The sequence below is a fragment of the Aptenodytes patagonicus genome, chromosome 9 (assembly GCF_965638725.1).
Source record: "Aptenodytes patagonicus chromosome 9, bAptPat1.pri.cur, whole genome shotgun sequence".
NCBI lineage: Eukaryota > Metazoa > Chordata > Aves > Sphenisciformes > Spheniscidae > Aptenodytes > Aptenodytes patagonicus.
Window position 1 is genome coordinate 1,627,691 of NC_134957.1, and position 27,906 is coordinate 1,655,596.

At 42.6% G+C, this 27,906-nt stretch overlaps 1 protein-coding gene across 8 annotated transcripts in view; it reads right to left on the reverse strand.

The window, feature by feature from the left end:
* The window catches only part of KLHL13 (kelch like family member 13), a 90,589-nt gene extending 63,103 nt beyond the window's left edge, over positions 1–27,486 (reverse strand). Inside the window, exons 1-2 of one of the 8 annotated variants that reach the window (XM_076346885.1) lie at positions 27,410–27,486; positions 14,449–14,513 (exon numbers count right to left, since the gene is read on the reverse strand). In XM_076346885.1, the coding sequence (XP_076203000.1) occupies positions 14,449–14,513 (65 nt within the window). In that variant the 5' untranslated portion in view covers positions 27,410–27,486. Of the gene's footprint in view, positions 1–1,603; positions 1,650–2,058; positions 2,145–2,257; positions 2,344–5,225; positions 5,285–13,519; positions 13,538–14,448; positions 14,514–15,666; positions 15,941–27,409 lie in introns of those variants that run through there. The other 7 variants (XM_076346887.1, XM_076346889.1, XM_076346886.1 and 4 more) reach the window with 7 other exon arrangements.
* Positions 27,487–27,906: the final 420 nt, after the last annotated feature.

The following is a 27,906-nucleotide window of genomic DNA, read 5'->3' on the forward strand; positions in this document are numbered from 1 at the left end:
GACAATACCAGAGTCATTGTTCAATTTCAAGGCAAACGCAGAGTGGCATTTTATATAAAGATTTATGTAACTAAAGTTTAAAAACAAACCTGTCTGCTTATACACTCGTTAAGTGACATGCGGGATAAAAGCTGGACTTAAAAAAGCTCAGAGCACACTTTTACTCAAAGTCCAATCCACTAGTTTGTGTGAGCCACAAGTCATCGTCAGAAGTCCCTCCTCTCTTTGTATGTTATTTCTATAGTTTATCTGAAGCAAATCAGCTACTCTTTCCACACCAATGACCTTGAAGATGACACTGCCTTCCAACCTATACCCCTGTGTCTAGAGTAACTCCTCAGCCTCTCTGCTACGGCTTTGTGGCTGACAGCCTCATCAAAAGCAGAGACAGCTCTTCCCCACCCATACTTCACATCCAGTAGACCCCACAGGCACATCTCTCCAGACTGTAGTGTAAGGGGCACCTCTTTCCACATCCACCATTTCAGGCTGTATTTCAGGTTTTGGACAGTAAGCTGTTAAGAACCAGGCTGGTGAGCCCTACACACCTAACATGCATTACAGGTGGCAGAAGGGTTCTCCCTTGCCACCTTCCCTTCTTCAATGCCCTTACTTTACTGCCAAAGTTAGCTTTTACCTGAAGATTTCCAAGGATGAAAAAACTACCTTGCTACATGGCATCACATCTTTCCCAAGAATGGGGCAGAGACCTGAAACTCACCCATTTCCACAAGCAGCTGTATGTGACACCAGGTCAGGGCACCATGCAAGGACAGTCTCAACCCACTGCACTATAAGTAAAGTAGCAGAAAGCTGAATTTTTGCAAGACTGAGATGAGTGTGTCAAAGCATTGTTTTAAATGACATATTCTTTTGAATTTTAAGTTAGCTGATCAACTGTTTCATGCCACGATTTGCACAATGAATCAAATGTAAACTCTCACATAATTATGGCAAGATGAATCAAAATTTTATCAAGCTTATTAGTTGGCCCAAAAATATCCAACCAATTTGATGTAAAAGTGTTCTTAAAATGTTTAAGTCCTTACAGATTTACCATATCTTCAGTGTTCTGTAAAGGACTTGCATTTCACCTGCATTTTTCATCCCTCATAAACCCTTTCTCCAATATAAGTCACCTATGGCTACAATTTCAGCATATTAAAGCTCATTCATCACCACCTACACTTAATAAATCCACGTCAGTGATACTGATTCCACCGACAAAAGTTTGATTAGATGAGCATTGCATTTAAAAAAGCACACAGAAGCAATCCAGCAAATACAAGTAAAAAAAACCTGTATTATCTCCAGTAAGACAACAGGACTCATGACATTTGGATCCCACTTTCTCCTCACACGCAGTGAAAAAAATCCTGGTAAGAAAACAGCTGCTGTCTGTCAGTTAAAAAGAGCATAAAGCTTTATGTGGTTACTAAGATCAGGGAAGGCCAACGGAACATACTAGTCCATTCACGAGGAAACTGAATAGCTTAGATACAGCATGTCCCTTCGGTGTCCAACTTCTCACATACACCCCTAATCTACTGATTACCGAGGGCACAGCTCAAGTACCTATTACTATGGTACAAATTAGACTTACTCAGACATGGGCAGATGTCAAGTAGAACAAGGCACCCTCATTCAGCCTGTCAGGAAAAAAAACCAGCATAGGGAATGGGCGTGCATCTCTCTTTTGGTTGAAGTACTTTATTTGTACAATTTTAAGTTAAATATTTTCCAATATACTTATGAATTAATATTTTTTAAGTTTATGAATGTAGGAGTCAATACTACCAGGTGAAAAGGCTTGTATTGTACATTCTCATTTTATTAACAAAGCCACATTTTAACTTAACGGACTAAGTTGCAGTATATATTTTAAACCCTTTAAAGCTTGCTGCTTGAGCAAAGGTGAAACATTTTTCCACTTTTAACCAGAAATTCTGTACATTCAAAACTGCACAGTAATAAACCATGATAAAAACTGTAACAGGGAAACAGCAATTTCCATTATACATCCCACAAACTTTATGTAACTGTATAAATACCACTCACAGAAAGAGATATTACAGCACAGAGGTTAAAGCCAAGGTTATGATCATGTAGAACTCGGAAAAGAAACCAGTTCCTGCACCTCCACCCTGCAACAAGGACTAAACTCTATTCAATTCACAAGCTATTCCATTATATCTTACCCATATTCACCCTTGCAATATCCCATAAGAATTAACAAAACTAGCCAGATAGATATTACCTGTTATTGCAGCTACTAATGCTCACACAGAGGAGTCTTAATGTAGGCAAATCCAGAAACACTGTTCACAGTGGGTGTCATTGGCTGGAAGCCTTATCCGCTCTCTTAAGTATCAGAGCACAACCTGATCCAGCCATATGCTGAAGACCGTGAAAAGCTGACTGCTATGCAAGTAAAACGTCCTTAACAGCAACCATCTGCACAAATTAAATGCTAGTCCCACAAAATAACTGTTATGTGTTTTTCACAGAGCCTTTTCTGAAAATTACCACACTAAAATATAGTCAACATCTGTAAATACACTCAAAGAAAAATGTATGTATTCTCAGTAACTGTGGCATCACTGTGAACATATTTTAAGGTATGTAGACTGATACTTGGAACATTGATACCTAAACTATATTTCTTGTAAAAAAAGAGAACAATCAAATTCCAATTTTATTAAGCTGATAATAACAAAGATAACTGCATTATTTTTTGAATAAGATATTTCTCAACTGCACATTTTTCCAAGCTCTGTAGAGTGATACCCAGCTGGCAAGTAAATACAACTGTACTTGTGTAACACACTGTACCTGTCTAAAGCACATCAAACTTATGCAAGCCTGTACAGATCAGATGGCCACACAACTTCTACTTCCTTCATTCACCCTTATACCTTCTAGAAAGCTACAGCAAGAGTTTAAAGAACTTTTTTTTTTTTAAAGGGTAAAGATTTTTAGTAATGAAAAAGCTCCTTTGCCCTAAGGAAGCAGCCTAGAAAGTTGAAACGAAAGAATCTGAACCAAACCAAGTCTGTGGTGACATCCCCTCACCTCATTGTTAACAGCAGAAATCTCTGTTGTTGAGTTTGGAGAGTTTAAACAGGGACACTTAAGAACAGTGTTATCCACAAAGGAAACAGCCTAAGGAAGTAGTAGACCCCTGAGCAAGTCCTACCTGACTTACTGGGTCATAGGTGGGACTGCCAGAAGATGACTATCTCAGGGGCAGACCAGAGCAGTTCAATGAGCTGCAGAAGGAAGCTCTGCCCACGAGATCTAATCCAGGGACTCTGCTTGAGCCCTGACCAGAATCTGAAAACAAGGAGAACGTGTGCCATGACTAAGGAATCAAATACTCCGCTACTCTGGTTGTCCACAAAAGGCATCACAAAATGTAATATTTTTATTTAAAATATTAAATATTATTCCTAAAAGTTATATTATTATTAAATACTATTCCATATTATTGCTACTACTCAACCAACTGCGACAAAACCTTCATGGACTTTGGCCACAAGAAAGTGATCTCAAGGTCACAGAGTAAATTAAATCAACACCATTTCCTGGGTAAGTCAGCTGGATCAGCACAAGGATTTCTCCTGCTGCTTCATAAAGAATCCAGCACCTGGCCAGGACACTGTTACAAAGAAATCCTCCCGCAGCCTTCCTGAACTGGCAAGCAGAGTCTGGAAGAAGCCAAGGGAAAGATGACTACAAGCCAATATTATCTTGAAGCAGATTTTCTCTTGACTGAAAGCAAGACAGACTACCAGCCACTATTTGCAGATGCTGAACCTCATCCCAGAATGAGGAAATTAAGCACTAATGACAATTTTTGTAAAGTAGTTACTAAACTACGAATCACAAAACCATTTCTATGAAAATATGCAAAGGGCTCCAGGATGATTGAAGACTAAAAACCATTTAAAAACCTTTTTCTTAGGTCTAGGTAACAAAACAGGCAAATCCCATGTAAGAATCTAAACTGGTTCCTACCTGGGAGTTTAAGCAATTACTAGTCTATTATAGTAAAAGGATATTTTTCAATTTAAAAAAAGAACAAAATTTTCATGGTGTAGCATTAATACTACAAATGCAAAAAAATTTAGAAATCGAGGTGCCTGAGGTAACAGCAGTTCTTCTAACTTGAGCTCTTCAGTGCCAAGACAAGCACTGGAGTTGTCCACAAAGGCACCATTCTCCTAGATAATTATCTTTAGAACAAAGCAGTAGCTCCAGAGTATCAAAACTTAGGGTTTAAAAGAAAGCACTCAAGACCACATTACTCATATTATACTTAAAACAAACAAACAAAAAAAATAAGCACAAAGACTATCATGAAAAATGCTAAAATAACACGCTGCTTTAATTCTCAACTGTTACTGGAAATTTGGCAAAAAAAAGGAAACACTGGGACTAATCACCCCAAAGGAAAGAGCTAGCTGATGAGTCTACAGCACTAGAAACATAGCATATTTATGGAGTCCATCTGACAAATAAGACATTGCATCACCTAATTGTGCTCATAAAAAATGACCTTGTTTCCACAACAGTAAATCCTTTAAGTACTTATTTAGGTACAGTTATATTCTGACATAGGGTTCTTCCTTTCCTGTAATATTTTGGGACCGCAGTTTAACTGCATGCTCCCAGAATATTGTTGTGTTCCAGCAGACAGGAACTGAAAACTTTCAGGAAAGCTTCTATTGACTACTATTTCCATCTTCTTTACAGCAAATATATCAGACTTCCAATCAAGATCAGACAAGGACAATAAAGTGCTAATAACCTGTCACGTAGAATAGGTAGCACATGTAAGCTTGACAGAAGGGCTCCTGTAAGTACCAAGTTAACCCTACTAAAGGTTACCCATACACCAAATCTGAGGGGTTTTTACTGATGTCTAGAACACATTCAGCAGTCAACAGTAAAAGCCTTTCGTAGACTGATCACTGTAGAAAAGCCAGGCATCATGGTTAATCATTTATGAAACCATATATATTCTATTGCTCTGCCTTCCAGCTCTTTATTTCAACGATCAGCTTTGCCTATGGTTTCCATGAAGGGCTCTATATTCACAGCTTTCCAGAACCAAATGAAACGGTTAGGCAAATGACACAGTTATTCTAAGCTGGGGGGGGGGGGGGGGGGGAATCCTACATTAGCATTTTGGGCTTTTTAGAAAACACACGTCCGTTACTCACAAAGTGTCTCTCCACATCATCTCTGATAAGTGGAAATACCTCCTCTGTTCTTCATGCACCTGTAGTCAAACAGAAAAGAATTGAAGCAGAATCACAGACAGACATCCCGAAATAGCATCTGCCTCTCAGTTCCCATGAATTTTCACAAAACAAACCAAGATTTGTTCTAAACATTCACACACAATATGACTTTTCCCCCATTTCACTAACTTTCCCCAGTAAAATTATGGAGATAAAGGAGCACAAAACAAAGAAAACTGCTTCTTGTTTGCATGTATTACACTGCTTTTTGCTGTGGAAACAAGGATGAATTATGAAAACTAATCAAGTGAACAAAGAGAGCACATGCCCTAGATTTTTCAAATAATCTCTTGTTTTAACCCAGTTGTTCCTGAGCCTGCCCATCCCATGAACAATTTACTAAAATGGAAGCTGTGGCTCATTAAAGCCACCTTTTATTGGGTGGGAAAGGGAGAGAAACAGCTCAAATTATTTTTGTGCAAGATGTAATCACATTAATTTGTACAGAAGAGGCCAAATTTTTAATGAGTTCCATTTTTAAGATCTAATATAGTTGAGACAAAAAATTGAACAAGGAGTTTTTGATCAACTATATCTTACAGCCATTAACCAAAATGAAAGACTACAGACTATACTCAAATTTGTGAACTCGTACTTCCACTTGAAGCAACAGCGAAAAAGTTTTAACATTTCAATTTGCAGATATCATTTAGCAGCAAGCATTGCAAAATATAAACTATGCAATACCCCTGAAAAGAGACACACTTCTGATTTTCAGTCTTTTACATATTTTACATTGATAAACATAAGTGAATGATAAAAAATTAGTAGCTGTATGAATTAGGTATTTCTTTAAAGCAATTTACTATTAATTCACAGCCCAAAGCAGAAATTACTATTTCTGAATTAATACTTTTAACATACAAAAGTAAATTAGTATTTTTAGATATGGTCATAAAACAGTAAATCTACGTAACAGATTTGAAAAAACAGGTCAGTTTATATATAACAGAAAACAGAAACTTCTGCAAATCATCCTCTCCCCTCCGATTACTCTGTACCACCACAAATAAAATTCTGACTTCAGAAAGCAGGTCACAAGCAATGCTAATTTAGGAGCCTGTCTAAAATTTTATTTTGTTAAAGCAGATTTAGACGTTTAGTGGAAGGAAATCTCACATGATATTTGTAAGCATGAATTATAAATTCAGTGTGTACTTTGCAATACTTTAAATGTGCCATAACAGAGACAGCATCAAACAGAATGGCTTAACAGCATCTAACTTGCCCACTCCCTCCCACTGATGCCAGAGCAGCTGGTAGAATAAGGCGGTTCTTAACTCCTGGTGTTGCTGAACCTCAGGACATCCTCTTGTTTCAAATAAACTTCAGGTTTTCCTCTATTAAAAAAGTCTGCTGAGTAAATAGGATATGTTTTATCTATCCTCCATCATAAAACTAACGTTAAAAAAGTACCATGTACATCTGAACTGCTTTCCTACCATCACATTCAGAAAGTTATTTGCAAAGTCCTATGTGATGTGCAGTGTGGTTAATGTAATTGGGATGGATACTGCGGTCTCACTCCTTGTTTTTCCATCCTGTGGGCACTGAACAGGCTTCTCTGCTGAGGCAAATACATTACACAACAGTATGAAGGGATCAAAAGACAGGTGGCCCTCAACTTCGCAAAACTAAGGTTGGGATTAAATTCATTCTAAGAAATAAATGAAGTTGGCCTCCTCTTGGGCAAGCATACACTACAGATGGGTTTGTGTATATAGTTAAGCATCTTCCTTCCTTTGACCTGCTCGGCGAGGTCAAAACCATGTTCCTTTGATGTGGTCTTTCATAGGGTTGCTTATCTGTACCTATCAACTATACTGCTCACTCCAGCTTGCTTAAAGATTGGGAAGAAAACCTGACCTTTCAATTATTAACTACAAATAAAAGTAGTTTTTTTTAATCCTTCCACTTTACATAATTTCCCTAAACAGGTCACTAACAAACTTGCAGCTAAGTTGACTTGAAGTTTTTGGAGAAATAAGTGTTAGTAGCGCACAGTAAATTTGTGCTGTACCCGACAAAACTAGACCTGAATTCCTGAAAAGATCAGTTTCACCTTCTCCAAGAGACTGCTTAACACATTAGACTGACAAAACTATTTACATGCAGTCAGTACTACTTCTAATAACTTTAACCCTCTTGCTTAATTTCAAATAAAAAGCTATTAGAGTGACTTCAAAAATGAAATCCCTTCTATCTGTGTATCTCCTCCCTTCACCTGAAGGTTTCTCTGGGATGAGATTTTAGCAGAACAGCTTATGTTATCCGCTCACATTACTCTGCTTGTGAAAGCAAGCTGAGCCAATTATACTGCAAGGTGAAAGCTGAATTTTTCTTTTCTTAAATTTGGGGCATTTTTTTCTAAAATCACTGCTGATGGGACAAAAGAAACTACCTCTCTGGAGCTGGGTGGCTGGCTTGCAGTAGAAAATCATGAGAAATGCTACAAGGTTGTTTTTTTCCTGTACATAGGAGAAAACTAAAGATTATAAAAACGCATAGTGCAGGATGGGCAAGCTGATGCACATAAGTTCTAAAACTGGCAACTGATGGATTTTCTTCCAATAAAGTACAAAATTCAGCAAGTGCATGAGGAATATTTACGAAGTCTCATTACCATAGAAATTCAGATAGTTCAAATTCCGTGTTAAAAATAAAATTTTTCACACTCAGAAAAGTTTTAGTTAACTTTCAACTTTAACGCTAGAGCTGCTATCAATTTTTCCACCCTCACCGTTGATTCTACGTGCCCAATAGACAAATAGGAGAAATTCACACCTCCGCTTACAACTTTACAGCTACTCACTATGTCCACAGAAAGGACAAATCTGATCACCAGCACTAAGTTGCCTCCCGCTGCCAGGAGCTGGGGGCTGAATTTCTCACTGCTGTGCAAGTTCCTCAGATCTCTTTGGTTTGTGGTGTTCGCTCTTGTGGCTGCTGTTATATTTTGCTGTCATTCTTTCAGATATGCAAAAGCAAGTATATATATTTATGAATAATGATTCATTTCCTAGATAACCCATTATATTTGTTTTAACGGCCTTCAGCATGAATTTAGGAAGACAATTTAAAAGGGGTGTAGCTAAGATCCATGTAAAATTGATTAGCATTTCACAGAGAAGTTAAACTACTTCTAATTCCAACTCCATAAAATAAATAAAAACACTACATGTGTTGGTCATATGCCAGTGCACACCACTCACATAGCGGACACCCTGTGAAACTGTTTTATTTTTATGCCTATATTTTGTCTTCTATCAGAATGCTCTAGATTTTTCAGAGTTGATAGACAGTGCTTATGGCTTATGTAGGTTACTTGTATCCATTACAGTCAGCTCTTCAGAAACAACAGCAAATTAGTGACACAAGACATGTCAAAGGGGCACAGTCTAGGAAGCCATTAAATGAACAAGCCCACACATCCTCAGTGGCATACAGTGAATATGAAAAATACACTCATCAGAGGACAGACCTCAGCAAACACGTCGTTTCTGCAGAAGGCAAGCTTTTTTCAAATGATTCTCAGAAATCACAAAGCTGGAAGATACTGTGATTTAGCCTGACCTACAACGTTAACACAGTCCTTTCTCTAGCACAGTACTGCCAATGAAAACTGAAACCGTAACAAAACAGAACTGTTTGTCCTGGTCTCGGCTGGGATAGAGTTAATCTTCTTCCCAGTAGCTGGTACAGTGCTGTGTTTTGGATTTAGGAGGAGAACAATGTTGATAACACACAGATGTTTTAGTTGTGGCTCAGCAGTGCTTACACTAGTCAAGGACTTTTCAGCTCCCCATGCTCTACCGACTGAGAAGGCTGGAGGGGCACAAGAAGCCGGGAGGGGGCACAGCCAGGACAGCTGCCCCAAACTGGCCAGAGGGACATTCCACACCATGTGCCGTCATGCTCAGCACAGAAACTGGGGGAAAGCTGGCCGGGAGGGCCGCTGCTGGGGGACTGGCTGGGCATCGGTCGGCGGGTGGTGAGCAATTGCATTGTGCATCGCTTGCTTTGTATATTCTTTTATCATCATTATTATTATTACTATTTTATTTCAATTATTAAACTGTCTTTATCTCAACCCACGAGTTTTCTCACTTTCACTCTTCCGCTTCTCTCCCCCATCCCACCAGGGGACGGGGGACGACAGAGAGTGAGCAAGCAGCTGTGCAGTGCTCAGTTGCCGGCTGAGGTTAAACCACAACACTGCTGAAAAACAGACTGTTGACTAAATTCACAGGGAGCAAGAGGCTAAATTCTAGCCTGGGAACATTAATGAAGGACACAGTTCCACATTACACTTAGTCTGACCTAACTACCACTTGCCTATCTTGTGCTGAACGTAACAAACCAACCAGCTGCACAATTCATCAGAAAACGGCTGTCGGAGGGCAAGCAGCGCCCAGCACAGCGAACACTGCCTCCCATCAGACAAGCAAGGTGATCCCACTCACCTGGTGGCAGCCACACAACCCCAGCACCCACTGAACAACCGTGCAAAGAGCAGAAGAAAGCAACATTGTCCCTTTTAGCAGCAGCTGATTAAATCTGACATTGAACTATAGCCTTAAAAGAACTGCTTTAATCTCTAAATAAGAAGTAATAATAAGAGAAGCTTTCTCTAAATACAGAGAAGTATATGCCTGAAAAGGCATTTTTTTTCTTAAAAGTAGGATGTAGAATAGCCTGATGTAGGCATTTTCAGCGTGAACTTTGTACACGTTTCTGGACATTAGCATAGCCTCCCAGTTTTTATAACAGGCATCAGAGTTGCATTACCTGAGAGCAGCATTAACATATATCAAGTATCACCTGATAATCAATAATTAACAAATAGAATCATTACTATTTTCCACCTACAAACTAGAAGTATTTAAACATTTTCAATAAAAATCAAGTCCATGCACAAAAGAAACCCCGTATCTTAGACTACAGAAGATACAACTGAAGCTACCAATTTGCTTCAGTCGACCAGGTACTGCATTTTGAAAAAACTCAGTGTCATAAAGGAAGCCAATAAACTGTTGAAATACAACTCCAGGTAGCAGAACAGATCTTATCCTAATGGAAATTTAGTAACTGTATTAAGTGAAGGAGTTTTACCCACCAAAAGGAATGCTACCATGCTCATTACATAATGTACTTTGTTAATGTACTTTAAAAATATGTTGTGTTCCTAAAATAGGTCGAATAAATTGAAAATAAACCAAGCTTCAGCATGTTCACACAAGCTTAGAAGTCTGCAGTAATATTTTACGTATAAAAAACAAGCTTCTCATTAGTATAGTATTTCACTCATATAGCAAGAGAAAATAGTTCTCTGAAGAAGATTGAACCATTAATACGCTGCTTATAAATTGCATCCAAGTAAAACACCTGCAGTTTAAAATGGCACCATAGGCAGCAGGAAAATGTCATGCCATATTGGATGCCCCTATATTATGCTCTCAAAATCAGGAGCTTAGCAATTACAGCATAGAATAATCAAACCCCAGGGAATGGGCTTTTCTCCAATTAGGTTGAGCCCTAATGAGACCATCTCTGCACACAGCAATCCTAGCCTGGGACCAAAGGAGAGGGGGACAAGGAGGAGGCTGCAGATGACACACCACAGTGACAAGGAGTTTAAGGTGCCAGCACAGGGAGGGGGCAATCAGGCAGCAGGGACCAGTGTTTTTCCAAAACCCCAGACAGCACAAGTGAGACAAGCCAGCTCCCTGACAGAGCCATGCAGACCTGATGGATTAGTAACTCTCCTGAGTTCACACCGGCTTTTGTTGCCTGGACAGCAGCACTGCTCTGTCTCTTCTGCCCTTGGCCCAAACATCTGCACCATCTCTTCATCCACAGCTGCAGCTCCAAGCATCGTTCAGAGCTGTGCACAGCACCCAGATGGTCTGGCAGTGGCAGCTGCCTAAAATGCTGCTGTCCTACTGCTGCCACTACACCCACAATCTGGAGCAGTCCCTACCGATGACAATGCCCATATTCCTGTTTGTGGGTGTCCAGACTATAAAGCAAGCATCTTCCATGCCACTCCTCTATTAAAGGCAACATGGGCTTCTGCCTCCATATTTATGACTGGAGGAAGGTTTTTAATCATTCTCTCTCAAGAGCCATGAAAGTACAGAGTTATGACTCTTAGCCTACATGGATTGCTTCCGTTTGTCAGGAACTCCATTCTGGGGAGTGTATGCCACAGATTTAGAGGCATCAACTAAATACTGCTCTGGAAGGGTTAATAAAAAGGCCAGTTCACACCAGACTGAAAACAAGTGATAACAACAGGAGGTGAAATCCTGTGAAACTTCCTAGTAAAATAATGCACACTTCTGTAGACCGAAATCTTCCAGTCTTCAAAAGTGACTTTTGGATAGCCAGCATACATTATCTGACAATAAAAGCAAAAAAGTTCAGAACATTCAAGCCCACTTTCCAATTTTTTGCTGTAAAACCTTTTGGTGCCCCTCTCCTATATCACACACCAGAGTATCAGAGCCACCTGCTTCACTGAGAAACCAAATCCATGGTATTTCCTTAAGCTACCATTCAAGTATCCACGTGACAAGCCACCTTGGAATCACTTTCCACTAAACTATGAGCCTTCCCACCTGCTGTTACTTTCATCAGCCACATCCTTTACCTGCAGGTTTCAACTAAACCACATCCTTGGGGGGGGGGGGGGGGGGGAATCTACATATGCAAATAAAGGCCTGGGAAAAATGCTTCTGAACCAAGTTAGTCAGCATGATTTCAAACACCGTCAGCAAGCTTACTAATTCTGGAGTGCTGTTAACAGGTGAAGGTGGAAGCTAAGGGAACACCAGACTGCAGATCAACTTAAAGGCATTAGTTTTCCTTTATTTCCTAACAGCTATTCTGAGCATCCCTTAAAAAGACACAACCACTGAACTGATAATTCAGGAAACACTAGGTCATAAGGCTATCCAGAGCACAACATAGCACACGGCACTCACTGGCTTATTATAAGCCAAACAAATGACATGAGAGTTGAATAAGATGCGTTTCACATGTTAGTAATTTAGCTTATTACTTAGTAGCACATGGACATTTTCGAACACTACAGGATTAATAGCAAAGATGAGATTTGGATTTCTAATGCTACTTGTCCCAGAAATGGACATTAAGAACCTCCCAAAGGCAAGGACCTTGAACACCAGTACAACAACAGTCCAGCTCTTTTGGCCCCAATTGCCACCTCAAAAGAAGAGCCAGAGGAGAAGCCACACAACTTCTAGAGAACTGACTGGCAGGGAACAAAAAACCCAAGATCATTCTAGATGTCTCAACTTGTACCAAGAATCATTTCCATCCTTAAAATTCCTCTTAACTACACTGTACATGTGTGATTATTCTCTGACATTACGTACATTTGTTCTCAACTCCACAAGAAATCACAAGGTTTTGGTCAGAGCAAACCTGTGAACAGTGAAGTTCCCTGGCTTACCTTTCAAACAGTGAAGCTTGCTAAATAGGACAGTTTGAAATGAACGAATGTTTTACCTCTGAGCAGCACAGCTTAAAATTGTTAGCTCAGTCTATCCATGATCAGAAAAAGTAAACTGAAGCTTTAGCCGCATTCTGGTAAGATTTCAAAGCCATTTAATAATCTACAAATATATGCATTTGTCTTTTTCAGCTAAGCTGAACAAACTTCTCGAAAAGCTGAAAGCAATCAGTCTTAACAGTGTCTCCTTGTGTTGTACACACTACTTTGTATAAAGACCTGAACAGCTTCCTGTGTCTTTATCAATTGTTCTAATAAATGACCTAAGGCTACATAATTTGATCCACAACAATTTAACAATTACAGTATTTTCAACAAAGAAGAGTTCTGAGATTTTCAAGATATTAACATGCCTAACATTTCAGGTATATCAACTGGCTTTTGAAAGCCCTGGGTAAAAGACTGCTCCCATGGAAGAATTAAACATGACATGGTCAGAAAGTTCTACAAAAGAAAATGAAATATTTTTCATTTGAATATTTGCATGTTAGGCATTTAAAGTGCTGTGAAGAGTTTAGATACAAGAATTTCCAAGAGCTGTTCATTTCCAATTGACTATATCCAAATCACGACATTTAACAATACAAAAGCCTTCTAACTTCTGTCCCAGTAAAGGCTGACAAATAGCATCAACAGCATCTGCTGAAAATTTACACTTTACAAGCATGCTACTCACCCACATAGTTTCTCATAAGTCATCTATTTTGTACTGGGAAAATTCATCAGAATAATTTTCAATGCATCAATTTAAGGATGCCTACTGCAACATCTGGAAAAGGCTATATAAAGAACACAGAGCACGTTCATATATGAGTATTTATTTATATATCCTTCAAGCTAGAAAGTTTCAGGCTACCAACAACACAAAAATATCTGAATATTTTGATCAACACTCGAGAATATCTTTAAAGGTGCCTGCCTTCTTGAACCATTTAATCAACATCTACTAAACGCTAAGTTTCGTATAAGGAAAGCACCACACAGAAGTCAGATATGAAAGGTCAGGCCGAAGACCTGTTTAGCCAAGCTACCTTTCTAACAGCAGTCGATTCAGGAGCAGTGAGAGTAAAACGACGCTGCACTGACAGCTTCCCTCAGCCAGTGTCCTAGGGATTTCCTCCCACAAACTGCACCCAGAATGCAGTCTTTACCACTCCAGAATTCACTTTTTTCTTCCACTAATTTGTCTAACGACATTTCAAACTAATTTGCATTCAAGATATCCCGTGACAATGGCCTCTCGATATAATTATACACTAGATAACAATGGAGTCTCACAATATAATTACACTTTACAGGAAAGCATCCTTCAGCTATCACCTCAATAATTTCATAACACACCACCCATAGTAGCCTTCCCACCTCCAGTGTCACCCTGGCTGCAGAGACATCTCGAGTATTGTTTCCCCAAGAGCGTTCCCCTACTGAGCCTCCCCTCTGACTTACTGTACTGCCTCTTTGCTGCATGAAAACCTGGGAGCACATCCACATTGAACTACACAATCTGTTGCCTAGTTATGTTAATTGAACAGGAACATTTTCACTGGGGTTTAGCCATTAAAAAAAATAGTTATTTGCATACACAAAGCATCTCAATTTTCTTACTGTTCATGGCAGGATCCCAGGGCTATGTTTCGCCATTCCCAAGTAGTCCAGGTTAATTTTGACATCTAGAACAAAGTTCAGGAAGAGAGAGAAAAAAAAGAAGTCACACACGTTTGCACACTGTTATTCACTGTAGATGTTATTTTAAAGAACTGCAGGGTACAGCATCTCCAGCAGAGTTAACTATTGGCTTATGCAGCTCTTTGAGCTCTATCTCCACTGTGAGTGGAAAATTGGATAGCCCCACTTCTTGCCTGGAGGGAAAGTTCACATAACTCACTACAAATCTGTGGCATCCTGCTCTTTTCCATGTATACAGAGTATTTCATACACAATTCTGCAAGACCACGGCTTCAAATAAAAATCAATTTCAACAATAGTGCAGAAGAAAAAAAAAGTCAGAGCTAATTTTTGCTTTCAAGCTAGTCAGACAGTCTCTCTGTGTATCTCAGAAGTAGAGCGACCATTTTATGTAAATCACTAAATGCATACAAATCACAGGAGGTATAGAAGTCCTAACAGAAGTAATACCCTGCATCATGATACTAAGCCAAGCATGCTTTTCATAAATTCACCCCACATTTGCTATCACAGCAAGAAACTATCTGGCTGGGTTTGCAGAAAGAGCACCAGTCACAACGGAGCTGAAATAGCACAAAGTTACAGCGAAAGGTTTCACCGCCATTTGGAAGTCATCTTACTGGCCAGAATGAACAACTGGAGAGCAGGATTTGGGAGGAGACACTGCTTTTCTTTTTAATGCTGAAATGATAGCACGTCCAATTGACAAGGAAAAAAGCAGCCAGTTACCCCAAAATGCAAAGAGCAATTGGCAGTATTGTCATTTGCAATGGCAATCTTTTTTTTTTTTTTATTCATTCTAACATAAAGCAGAGTGAGGAAACACTGGCAACAACGCTGCTGGCTTTCACTTCCTCTGCATTTCCTCTCAGAAAAGAAAAAAATTGAAACATTACAGTTGGCAACTCATATTCTCACGTTCAGTTAGCACCAGTAAGTGAGGGTCACTTTTGTAATTCAATGAACGAACAATATTTTTTCAATTACAAGCCCTTGCCAACCTGAAGCTATTCATCCAGTTAAAACATAAAACAGTACTAACAACAAAAACACATAGGAAACCGCAAGTTAACCAATAGTAACAGATGAGAAGCACTACGGGACATTCAAACTTCTTAACCGAAACAAAGGAGTTACCTGAAGATTAGAGAGGCAATTGCAGTCTTTTTCATGAAGCTTTCTTCCTTTTGATACTCCTCCTTGAAATGCATCAAATTATTTTGCTTTTTATATATGCACATCTATGCATGGCAGCCATCAGAAAGACCCATGTTCCAGAATTAAAATATTAATGTGTCAGGAACAACACACACAATTCATCAGGAAGCCTCTTACACAGGTCATTTTGGTGAAGAAAGCCAGAAAGACAAGAAGTTAGAAAGTAGTTTCTGGTGGCAATCAGCCCTCTAAAACTGGGATTAAGATCCAGGCTTCCCACCATCCCCTATCACAGCATTTTGCATAACCTGCGTCTCTGCAAAGCCGTGTCAGGCTACCCCAGTGACACACACAAGCATTACAGTGGAGGGCCTTGTGAAAGGCTCCCAGTAATGAAAATCTTGAACAATGTCAGACTTGTTAGACACATCTGGGATGGCACTGAAACAATAAAGTCAATACAAAGATAGCGTTTTTTCCTCCAACCCACTCATTTTTTCCTCCTCCCATTTCTTTTTCCACCATTATTTATTCTTGACTCCATGTTCGGGACGGTGAAGTGTTGCCATGCAACCTCTTCTCTTGCACATTCGCATTTTCGGGCCCAACTCCCTCCTACCATTAATTTTACTAATGAATAAACAATCTGAACTAGTAATGGGAGCTGGTTATAACCATAGTGTGGACTTTTCCGTACGCACATGGGGAAGACAGGACACTGTTGCGCAGCAACCCCACACCACATCCCACAGCACCCGCCAGCCTGGCAGCACTATCAGTTGAGCGCTAGCACTAATGCCACCTCCTGCATCCCCATAAACCATGTCTAAATTTAACTACTACTTCTTCCACTTCACACCAGCAGATCGCTACAGCCTAACCAGAAAATACACTCATTCCCTATGAGGATGATAAACTGGGATTTTCTTACTTCACCCGTAATCACAGGGTTATTTGCAGCAGAGAAGCCACATTTCTGCCTGTCGAGCAGCCTTTTAGCTTGTGAACCTCTGCCCTGGGTTTGGATCTCCTCAGCTAGATACAACTGTGCCTTGGAAGAGGTCAGCACCCTCAGCTGCTTGTCCCTGCTCTCTGCCAGAAGGCTACCAAGTGAGCTGCTCTTGAAGTACTTTCTAACCTATTTACTCAGGATCAACCGATACGAAGAGTGATTATTTAGGCTGTTTAAACCATTCCAGCTTATTTTGGTTGGCATTCTGCAGAAGAGGTCACATAATTATGAGGCCCTCTATAGACAGACAGGAGCAGCCTCATGCTCACAATGGACCCCCTGGTCCTCATGGGGGACTTCAGCCACCCCAACATCTGCTGGAAGGACAACATGTCAGGGCATAAGCAATCCAGGAGGTTCCTGGAATGCGTTGATGATAACTTCCTCCTCCAAGTGGTAGAGGAGCCAACAAGGAGAGGTGGTATGCTGGACCTTGTTCTCACCAACAAGGAGGGGCTGGTGGGGAATGTGAAGCTGAAGGGCAGCCTGGGCTGCAGCAACCATGAAATGGTGGAGTTCAAGATCCTTAGGGCACCGAGGAGGACGTACAGCAAGCTCACTACCCTGGACTTCAGGAGAGGGGACTTTGGCCTCTTCAGGGATCTGCTTGGCAGACTGCCATGGGACAAAGCCCCGGAGGGAAGAGGGGCCCAAGAAAGCTGGGTAATATTCAAGGATCACCTCCTCCAAGCTCAGGAGCGATGCATCCCAACAAAGAGGAAGTCCGGCAAAAACGCCAGGAGGCCTGCGTGGATGAACAAGGAGCTCCTGGACAAACTAAAACACAAAAAGGAAGCCTACAGACAGTGGGAGCAAGGACAGGTAGCCTGGGAGGAATACAGAGAAATTGTCCGAGCAGCCAGGAATCGGGTTAGGAAAGCTAAAGCCCTGACAGAATTAAATCTGGCCAGGGACATCAAGGGCAACAAGAAAAGCTTCTATAGGTACGTCAGGCATAAAAGGAAGACAAGGGAAAATGTGGGCCCTCTCCAGAACGAAATGGGAGACCTGGTTACCCAGGACATGGAGAAGGTGAAGGTACTCAATGACTTTTTTGCCTTGGTCTTCACTGGCAAGTGCTTGAGCCTCACCACCCAAGCCACAGAAGGCAAAGGCGGGTACTGGGAGAATGAAGAGCCGCCCACTGTGGGAGATCAGGTTCGAGACCTTCTAAGGCACCTGAAGGCGCCCAAGTCCATGGGACCCGATGAGATCCACCTGCAGGTCCTGAGGGAACTGGCGGATGAAGTTGCTAAGCCATTATCCATCATATTTGAGAAGTCGTGGCAGTCCAGTGAAGTTCCCACTGACTGGAAAAGGGGAAACATAACCCCCATTTTTAAAAAGGGAAAAAAGGAAGACCCGGGGAACCACAGGCCAGTCAGTCTCACCTCTGTGCCTGGGAAGATCATGGAACAGATCCTCCTGGAAGCTATGCTAAGGCACATGGAGGACAGGGAGGTGATTCGAGACAGCCAGCATGGCTTCACCAAGGGCAAGTCCTGCCTGACCAACCTAATGGCCTTCTATGATGGAGTGACTACATCAGTGGACAAGGAAGGGCTACAGATGTTGTCTGTCTGGATCTCTGTAAGGCCTTTGACACGGTCCCTCACAACATCCTTCTCTCTAAACTGGAGAGCTATGGATTTGATGGGTGGACTGTCTGGTGGATGAGGAACTGGTTAGATGGTCGCATCCAGAGGGTAGTGGTCAATGGCTCAATGTCCAGATGGAGATTGGTGACGAGTGGCGTCCCGCAGGGGTCCGTATTGGGACCGGTACTGTTTAATATCTTCATCAGTGACATAGGCAGTGGGATCGAGTGCACCCTCAGCAAGTTTGCAGATGACACCAAGCTGAGTGGTGCGGTCGACACGCCAGAGGGACGGGATGCCATCCAGAGGGACCTGGACAAGCTCGAGAAGTGGGCCTGTGTGAACCTCCTGAGGTTCAACAAGGCCAAGTGCAAGGTCCTGCACCTGGGTCGGGGCAACCCCTGGTATCAAGACAGGCTGGGGGATGAAGGGATTGAGAGCAGCCCTGCCCAGAAGGACTTGGGGGTACTGGTGGATGAAAAGCTGGACATGAGCCAGCAATGTGTGCTCGCAGCCCAGAAGGCCAATCGTATCCTGGGCTGCATCCAAAGCAGCGTGGCCAGCAGGTCGAGGGAGGTGATTCTGCCCCTCTACTCCGCTCTGGGGAGACCCCACCTGGAGTACTGTGTCCAGCTCTGGAGCCCTCAGCATAAGAAAGACACGGACCTGTTGGAGTGGGTCCAGAAGAGGGCCATGGAAATGATCAGGGGGGTGGAACACCTCTCCTGTGAAGAAAGGCTGAGGGAGTTGGGGTTGTTCAGCCTAGAGAAGAGAAGGCTTCGGGGAGACCTTATTGCAGCCTGTCAGTACTTAAAGGGAGCTTATAAGAAAGATGGTGGCAAACTTTTTAGCAGGGCCTGTTGCAACAGGACAAGGGGGAATGGCTTTAAACTAAAGGGGGGTAGATTTAGACTAGATATGAGGAAGAAATTTTTTCCGCTGAGGGTGGTGAAACACTGGCCCAGGTTGCCCAGAGAGGTGGTGGATGCCCCATCCCTGGAAACATTCCAGGTCAGGTTGGACGGGGCTCTGAGCAACCTGATCTAGTGGAAGATGTCCCTGCCCACGGCAGGGGGGTTGGACTAGATGACCTTCAGAGGTCCCTTCCAGCCCAAACTATTCTATGATTCTATCATTCTAATTGTCTGTGCTGCCAGAGGTAAGGTTTACAGCCCCCTTATTGAAACATTTTCTGCTTCTACAAACCGAGAACGATGGCCAACAGTGAAACGAGACAAGAAACCCCTGCTTGCATCCCAAAAGAAACTAGGGCTGTTGGCACACTCGTCATCACCCAAGGAATGAATTTTAAGAGAAGGGCAAGCCTTGCTTATGTCTGCTCAGCCCTTTCCAGGGCAGTAATTTCACCTAGCTCTCAGAGAAGACATAACTCAGAGCTCCAGAAGCAGGGACAGCCACATGAGCACCAATAGTAACACAGCATGCAAGCCTCTGTCCTTGAAGGAAGGCAAGAGATGCTGGTAAAATCCATCAAGTTGCCTTAAGGCTACAAGTATTGAAAGAGAAAAATGCTATGACCACAGGCTAAAGTTAGACTACATGCTTACTAAGATGTTGACAAGAATGTTAACCATTTTTTTATTCCGTTGTACCCACCCCACCCACCGCCACACATAAACCCCAGAAAAATAACAGGTGGAAGAAAGACTACAGTAGCATAACAAGATTTAGGAACAGAAACTGCCTTTTTGTTCCGTGCATGTGAAGCACTGTCATACTAAGGTCTTGGTCCATCACTGCGGCTCTTAAATGCCATCAGGTATACAGATCAGCAAGAGCATTAAGAAAAAAAAGTTAAAATTAAGGAATTGTGGTAGGAAAACAAAATGTCAGGGTCTCTATCTTCTTGCTAAAAGGAGATGCTAAGGTAGTTGTAGTATGGTCCATTTAGAGCGTCACAGCAAACTTCTCCATGTATTCAACCTTACGTTAAGATAAGCTAACTAAACCACTCCTGAAAAAGATTAGCCTACTTGCAGAGATATGGGCCAGGCCCCTCTCGCAGCAAGCGATACCACCAACATCACTAAGATTTAACTAAGAGTTAATGACACTTCCACCAACTCCAAGATAGCTGATAACATGATCATCTCATTACTGCTCTCTTTTAAATAACAAAACTCCCTGTTTGGACATTAAGGACAACATTTTCAGACTCAGGGGGAAAATACGGTACCAAGTCTCACCTGGATTACAAAACTCCCCACACTAGCCCTTCTACCATTAAAGATGTCATTGTTTTATATTGCCCAAGTCGAATGAAGAACAGAGACAGTGAATGCTTACACATTTACCGTTACTCCTCCGTGACAAATGTGAGCAGCCACAAGAGACTGATCTGATTTGCATAGCCACTGAGGGAGCAATGTAAGGCAACTTGAGCAATCTAGTAAATTCAGATTCAATATTGCTGAATTATGGGATTTATCCTTTGATTCTTTTGTAGCTCAAGTGTTTAATTCATAATTTCCAGTCTGAATGTGTAAGTTTGCAAAGTCTTTAGTTTATATAAAATATATCTCATAGGGCATATACCCCGATGGAAATACTTTAATTACACTGTATAAAAACAAGCTTAGAACAGCAAACACAAGAGCCCAGCTTAAATTTCTAGATATAACATCACCACTGCTAAATTACAAATTCAACATTAAAGAGAACAAAACTGGTTACATTCTGTTCCTGTTAAAAACTTCCAACATAAACAGACAATAAAATATAGTTGTTAATAAGTGACAGCAATACAACCACATATGTATTTTGTAAATTCTAGTTGCTACTACTTAAAAAGTTACTCACTAGCAGTGAGCAGAAAGATGATCAGGGAGGGGAGGTGGCGGGGATAAACTATTAATACAAGTCTTCTACAACTCTGGCACTGTGGTGGATAATCAGCTTCTAAAAAAATATGTATATACAGAATACATGCCAACGTCTGTAGGATTCTAGTGCCACTCACGGCTTTCTTTAAATAACGGATGTGCTACTCACTTCCCCTGTTCTATTCAAAATCTGTGGGCAGCCATAAACTTGCCCAGAACCTTGCCTGTTTCGTAACACCGAGACTACTTGAGAGTCAGGCACTGAGAAGCCAAAAGTTGACAAGGCAGAAAAGCAACCCATTCTTACCTCTTGGCTTCCTCCAAGAGCCAGATAACATCTGCGAGCAGGACACAGGCCAGTGTTTTGATTCCTCCAGAGGAAGAAGCTTTCCCCCTACCTTATTGTAGTGTAGAATTCATGCCTTCACATAAAGATTTTACTGAAAGCATGAATTTATGTGGATCATTCAGCTCCTACACAGGTGGAAAGCTGGCTGAAGAACAGAAGTCTCAGGAACATCTCTTTAAAGGCATCTGGAAACATGACTCGTTTGAAGTGGGAGCACTGCCCCAGTCCTGCTGCATTGAGTTTGATGCTCCATCCCCAGCATCTGCTGGGAGAAGCAGTCCTGCTTTCCCTCCACTCACCTCCAGCCGCATCATTCCTGCTTCTACCTGTGAGAGCAATAGCAAGGTGTAGCCACGGGGTGAGTTAGCAAACTGATAAAAACATTACTGACTGGGTTAGTTTCCCATGAGATAAGCAGCATGAAAGAAATCACCCTGCAGTCGCACAAGTGTTAGCTCTGCCAAGGGAGCTGCAGAGATCAGCAGCACAAGGCAGGACCACCCAGAGATGCATCAGATGAGGTACCTTCAGCACCAAACTGCCTCCAAAGCCTCTAGCATCGGATTTTGCCCTCCAAGTGTGAATCTTCTGGTTAATTTTCAATCCATAACAGGTTTATGAAGAAGTTTTAAATTTTAAAGAAATGTTTCACATTTATTTCTTACAGAATTATTTAAGTATTTAGAAAATATACTACAACAATGTATAACTGAAACAGAGCTTCACAGAGCTGAGTTTTGTGCCAGTACAGTGAAAACCTGCTGGATATTTCAGATCATCATCTTAACATACTGCTGGATATTTCACATTGGCATTATCAGATAAGGTCAGTTATTCAAAAGAATCAAAGTTCCCACGATGCTAGATGAAATGCACGTGGAACACGTTCAACTTGAAACTTGAACAGACCACTCACATAGAGATCCCAAAAAACAATCAGGAAAAATGAACTGGGTTGAAGTTCAGGTGTTCATCCTTGCTTTCTTCGACCTACAGGATTCTCTCTAATATCTAATCATTATCACTCATACACCTCAAAAATCCTGCTTTATTTTTTTCATGACATGGAACCTCACCTTCCTCATAACAACAGTTTGCACTTGACCAGATGGAGGTGTAATCAAGCTCGTTTACAACGTACCATGGTTTTCATTTGTCATGTTGCTAAATCCTGGTCTGCAATTTCTGAATGATACAGATGGACAAAATTGGCCCTCTCAGTTTATTTTTGTCACCAAGAATAAAGGAATAAAGTTCTTCCCTCAATTCCCTGCAAAGATGGAAATTTACATTCATAACGGGACTAACACATTGAGATGCTCAGCACTGCAATATCTGTTAAAACATTTACTTTTAAGTCCTCGGAGCTAGGACAGGCATTCAAATCATCCCATCCCTGGTTTTAACCATGAGACCTGTGCAACACATTCCCACATGCTTTGTGCCAACTGTTTTTCTTCTAGCAAGGTGGAACAGCTTAGACAGGACCTCCATCCTAAAGCAGCTTATACCTCCCACCTTCAGGCAAACAAAGAAACTTCCAAGAGGCAGGACAAACAAGTACGTATGCCAGTAGGCAGAAGGAGCCAAAGGAAGGTGTCTGACATCATGGGTAAATAGTCCCGCTGCTTTGACTAATGACAACCAGTTCTGCTTCTGGTCCCATCCACACCTGCACAAAAAGACACCAGCAGTTTTGCCCTGCCTTCCATGTGCACCACTCTCTGGGCACCCCTCCAGAGCAGGGTCCCTTGGAAAGGAACGGCAGAACACATAGCCTGATAGTTCAAGTAGGCATGGGCACCTGGTAAGACTGATGCTCTTTAATATGGAAATGGAAAAAGGTTTTAAGTTTTTCCCAAAATTTAAGCAACTACAAGTTGGGGCAAAAGCTCCGAGAACTTCTCTGAAAGCAAAAATTCTGTTCACAATCTATTGCCATTTCTACTTTCACCTGTGCATAAGCTTTCTCATATTTTAAATATTTCATATTAAAGAACCCAAGCAGAAGAGCCTTAAAAACAGAGAGTGCATTGGCATTGCCAAACAAATCTCACACATTTCACAACTATAGAACACACCACCAAGCAGCTACATCAATGACAAAGAAGTTGTTAAAACAAAAGCCCCAAGAAATCACATGACCAGTGTCATTAGTATTTACAACAAAACACTGTTTCCACAAAAGGAAACAAAATGACATATTTCCCACAGCAAGTTTAAAGCACAAACTGACAACACAAATCAGTAGTTGGTGCGTTCTTCAAAAAAATTAGTACACCTGATTCACTTAAAAACAGCTTCTCAGAATAGGCATAGAAGACATCAAATTCATTATAGGACACTGAACATAGAAAGTCTTTTGAATTTTCTTACTGTTACATCTTCTGAAACACACAGGCCAAATGAAGGACTCGGGCATAAATTTTTTCCCAGGTTGCAAGCTCCTCTTGGGTTCAAACAGATCCCTTCCTACCTCATAATCCAAAAGATATCTTCAAGAAATCCACTTGTGAAACACTCCTGTCACCAATACCAAGTCACACATTGCAATTCTCTGTATCTCCCATCTCAATGCACTTACAGCTTAGTTCCCTTGTCCGATCCTTCTGACACAGGATACAGGCTATCTGCACTATATGGCATATGCACACTTTCACCCCAAAACACTTACTACTGTGTAAAACCCTTAGAGACAAAGTTTTATGAAAATAATTCAGATGAAACCGGCAAATTTATCAATTACCCTGAATGCCCACTGAAAGCATGCCTTTTCTTCCAAAGACTACTATCTAACATTGCTTAATTACTTCCTAGTTTTTCAAAGACACTTTGCTTAGGGATAGCAAATATACTAAGAAAAGTTTCTTTCACACTAGTGTTTTTAATTTATCCATAAAGCTCTAACCTCCCAATTTTAAGAAACCTGTTGCATCATAAATAGTTAAAAAGAAAACCATTAAAATGTTTCCATCCAGTATTCTGACAATGCAATACAGCTGTGAGAATTTAAAAAAGCTGAAAGTAGAGAACCCTGAAAGGAAAGCAGAACATATGTTGCCCCATCTATTTAAGCTTGTACCTCCCACTCACACTGACACCCATATACACTGTCAGATCTGCGATAAAGGCATCTATCCCTGTGAACCTAGCCCAAGGCCACCGAAGTTAACTTTCATAAGCTATTAAGAGTCATTAGAAAAGTTTTGTACTATTGATACAGTGAAACAGCCAAACACCAAATACTCTCTCTCTATGGCTGCTAGCTCTTAAAACAAATGCTTCATAATTGTTCAATTTTTGCCAAAGTGCAGTTTCTCAGAAAGTTTTGCCAGCACAGGTACATAAACTAAAAGAGTAAAGAAAAAAAAAAAGCCATATACTAAGCATCACACTACTTCAGCAATATAATAGCTGTGAAGAAGCAGAGCATTTTTGACAGCTTTGCTTGTGGTGTTTGTGGAGGTGATATAGTAGTGCTACCAGAACACATTGCAAATTCATTTGGAGTCTCTACCAACATGTTTCTTTGTAGTGTGAACTAACTACCCCTTTCTAATAGCTGGACCACACTAAGAACATATAGCCCTTGAGGTAACTTCATCGGAACTTTTAATTCAGACAGCAGAGGTTATGCCTTTGGATCCAGACATCCTGGGCTCGATCGCCACTGTCAAAGAAACACACACAAGTATCCTATTACACTGAGATACACTCAACACCGGATAGTTTGTTGATTTTTATTTTTTAAGAAATTCCCAACATTTTTCTCAGCTTGTTGCAAAACAAAGAAATAAACACATTTAAGGTTACCAGAATTCAGGGGGAAAAAGCAAGGCTTTACTTTGTACGCTCAATCCCACAGTGCTTCTAGCCAGTTCACATGCCAGCACAAGAGCCCTTTCTGCAGCAGCTACATTTCACTTCCCCTCTGAGCCCCCTTAGAGCTTAATGATGGATTCATCATCACACTCTCACACACTGCCTCTGTAGCGACATCAGCTGAACATACTCCCTCTCTGCTTCAGCCCGCTCAGCCCTGCTTGGAGCGAGCCAAACCCTCACAGCCTGTTTGAGATGATCCCAGAGCTCACCATCTCCCCACAGACATCCTGTCCTATCATTTCTGGGACCGCACTGCAAACTGGATCAGGGAGTCTGTGCATGACCCTTTTTTTCTAGCTGGGTAACTTTGCTGATCTGCTTCACGCCTGGCATCACCAAAAGCTGTGCCAGTGACACCGCAAGTCACGGAATTCCCCAAGCCACCATTACTGCTACAGATTAGGTACAGCTGAACTATGGCCTCAGATGACTTTCAGTTTAGTGAATCTTTTACAGAAGAGCAGAAGAAACTCTTTAAAATAAAAAAAAAAATGCTGGCTGGGGCAAAGTCACTTTAATTCATTTTTGACACCTGGTGTCAAGCCAAGGCTCACTAGAAACAGTCTTGATTCTTTGAAGTAATGCAGCATGCTAATTTGTGCTGGCAGCTCACTACAATTTTTTGAACTTCAGAAGTGAAGGAAAATGTTTAGCAGCACAATTTTGAAAATCACAGAATCAAAGAGATCGCAAGAAGCGCATTCAGGATAGCATTTAATCCTAGTTACTACCCAAACTTTTTCTTTTTTTTTTTTTTTTTTACTATCACCACTCTGCAGCGTATTCTAGTATTAAATGGGATTGCAGAACAGGCTTTACCATGAAATCAGAGAAGTGGGGAGAGTGCCCTGAAGGTTTTTCATTAGCATTATCTCTGTGTGTAGCTCACTGGGGAAAGAATAAGGAAGACTCCTCTGTGGCATTCTATTCAAATGTATGAGCCATATTTAAACGGGTAAGGGAGATATTTCTGATGCAGACTTCACAGCAGGTCCAAGTCAGCATCAGTTTCATTAACACTCAGAACATCCAAGCTAAAGAGCCCTTTGCTGTATAAAACTAAAAAAGATGTGCACCTTGCATCTCCTGAATTATACAAAGGACCCAAGCCAAGACTCCAAGGGCTCTCAAGTTAATACCGCACTTTTCATAGGAAGGCGAAAAGTCCTGAACAGTGCCTAGTAAAAACAGAGCTTGGCCTAAATTTTATGCGAAGAGGGAGAAACAGAAACCGGCAAGTTAATTACAACCTACAGTTACATCCCCATTTCTAATGACTGCATCTCAGAACTAATCCCCAAAACTCCTTTCTGCACCCAGACCTCAACCAGCCTATTTAAAGACCCGGGAACAATAAACGCTGATGAGCAGAAAGGGTCGAGGGAAGGAAGAAAACGATTACAATGACCGCAAAACAGTGCCCGGAAAAGGGGAGCTGAAGACACTTTTTCAGAGAGGCACAAAGCACGCCAGCCTGGTCCCGAAGCAAACCGCCGGCTATGACCCCCCGCCGGGTCAGTCCCGCTTTGTTTCCTGCCGTTCCCACCCAGGACCCCCGTCCCGCAAGACCCCTGTGCCCGCCCTCGCTAACCTCCTCCTCCCCAACCACCCTGCGGCCCCCCGGAGGCACGGCACGCTTTTGCTCTCCCCCTCGCACGCAGTGCGCCCCTCCTTCTTCCCCCTCGCAGGGCACTCCCGACTGCAAGGAGGGCACCCCCTCCTTTCCTCCCTCACAAGCCGGGTCTCCCCTCATCGCAACACGCTGGCCCTCCCCCGGCACAGAGGTTACCAGCCCCCCAAGCGCAACCGGGGCACCCCCGTCCCCTCCCGCACGCAGGGCACCCCCCGTTGCAAACGGCGCTCCCTTCCCCCCGTCCTCAGGGCAGCCCTCCCCGGCAGAGAGGGAGCCCCGCTCCCGCCCCCGGCCGGCCCGCGACCCCCCGGCCGCACAGGCTCCGCGGGAGACAGGGCCCCCGGCCCCACCGGGACCCCGAGGGGGACGGAACCGGAGAGCGCCCCCGCGCACCCCTCTCACCTGCGGGCTACGGCTGCCCGCCCGGCCCCGGCCGCGGGCCCCGCTCCCGACCGTTCCTAAAGTCCCGAGCGCGGCCCCGCGCCCGCCCGGCCGGCCCCGCCTCCCGGCACCGCGCGTCACCGCCCGCGCCAACATGGCGGGACGCCGGGCCTGTGCGCATGCGCCCAGGCGCAGCGGCGGGGGGCAGCGCGCGGCAAGCGGGGCTAGATGAGGGGGCGTGCCTGGGGGCGGGGGCGGGGGCGGTGAGGGGCGGGGCCAGAGGAAAGGGGCGTGGTCTCTGTGCCCGCGGGGCGGTGAGGGGGGCGAGGTAGGTGGGTGGGTGGGTGGACAGACAGAGGGATGGGGGGATGGAGGGGCTGGGGTGCACAGCGGCTGTCTCCACGGGGGGCTCCCCACTGCCGGCGGGGGCTGTCTCCGGGAGCACGGTGCGTCAGGAGAGCTGCTGGAAGAGCAGGAAGGACAGCAAGAGGCAGCAACAGTCCCTGGTGACTTAGCGA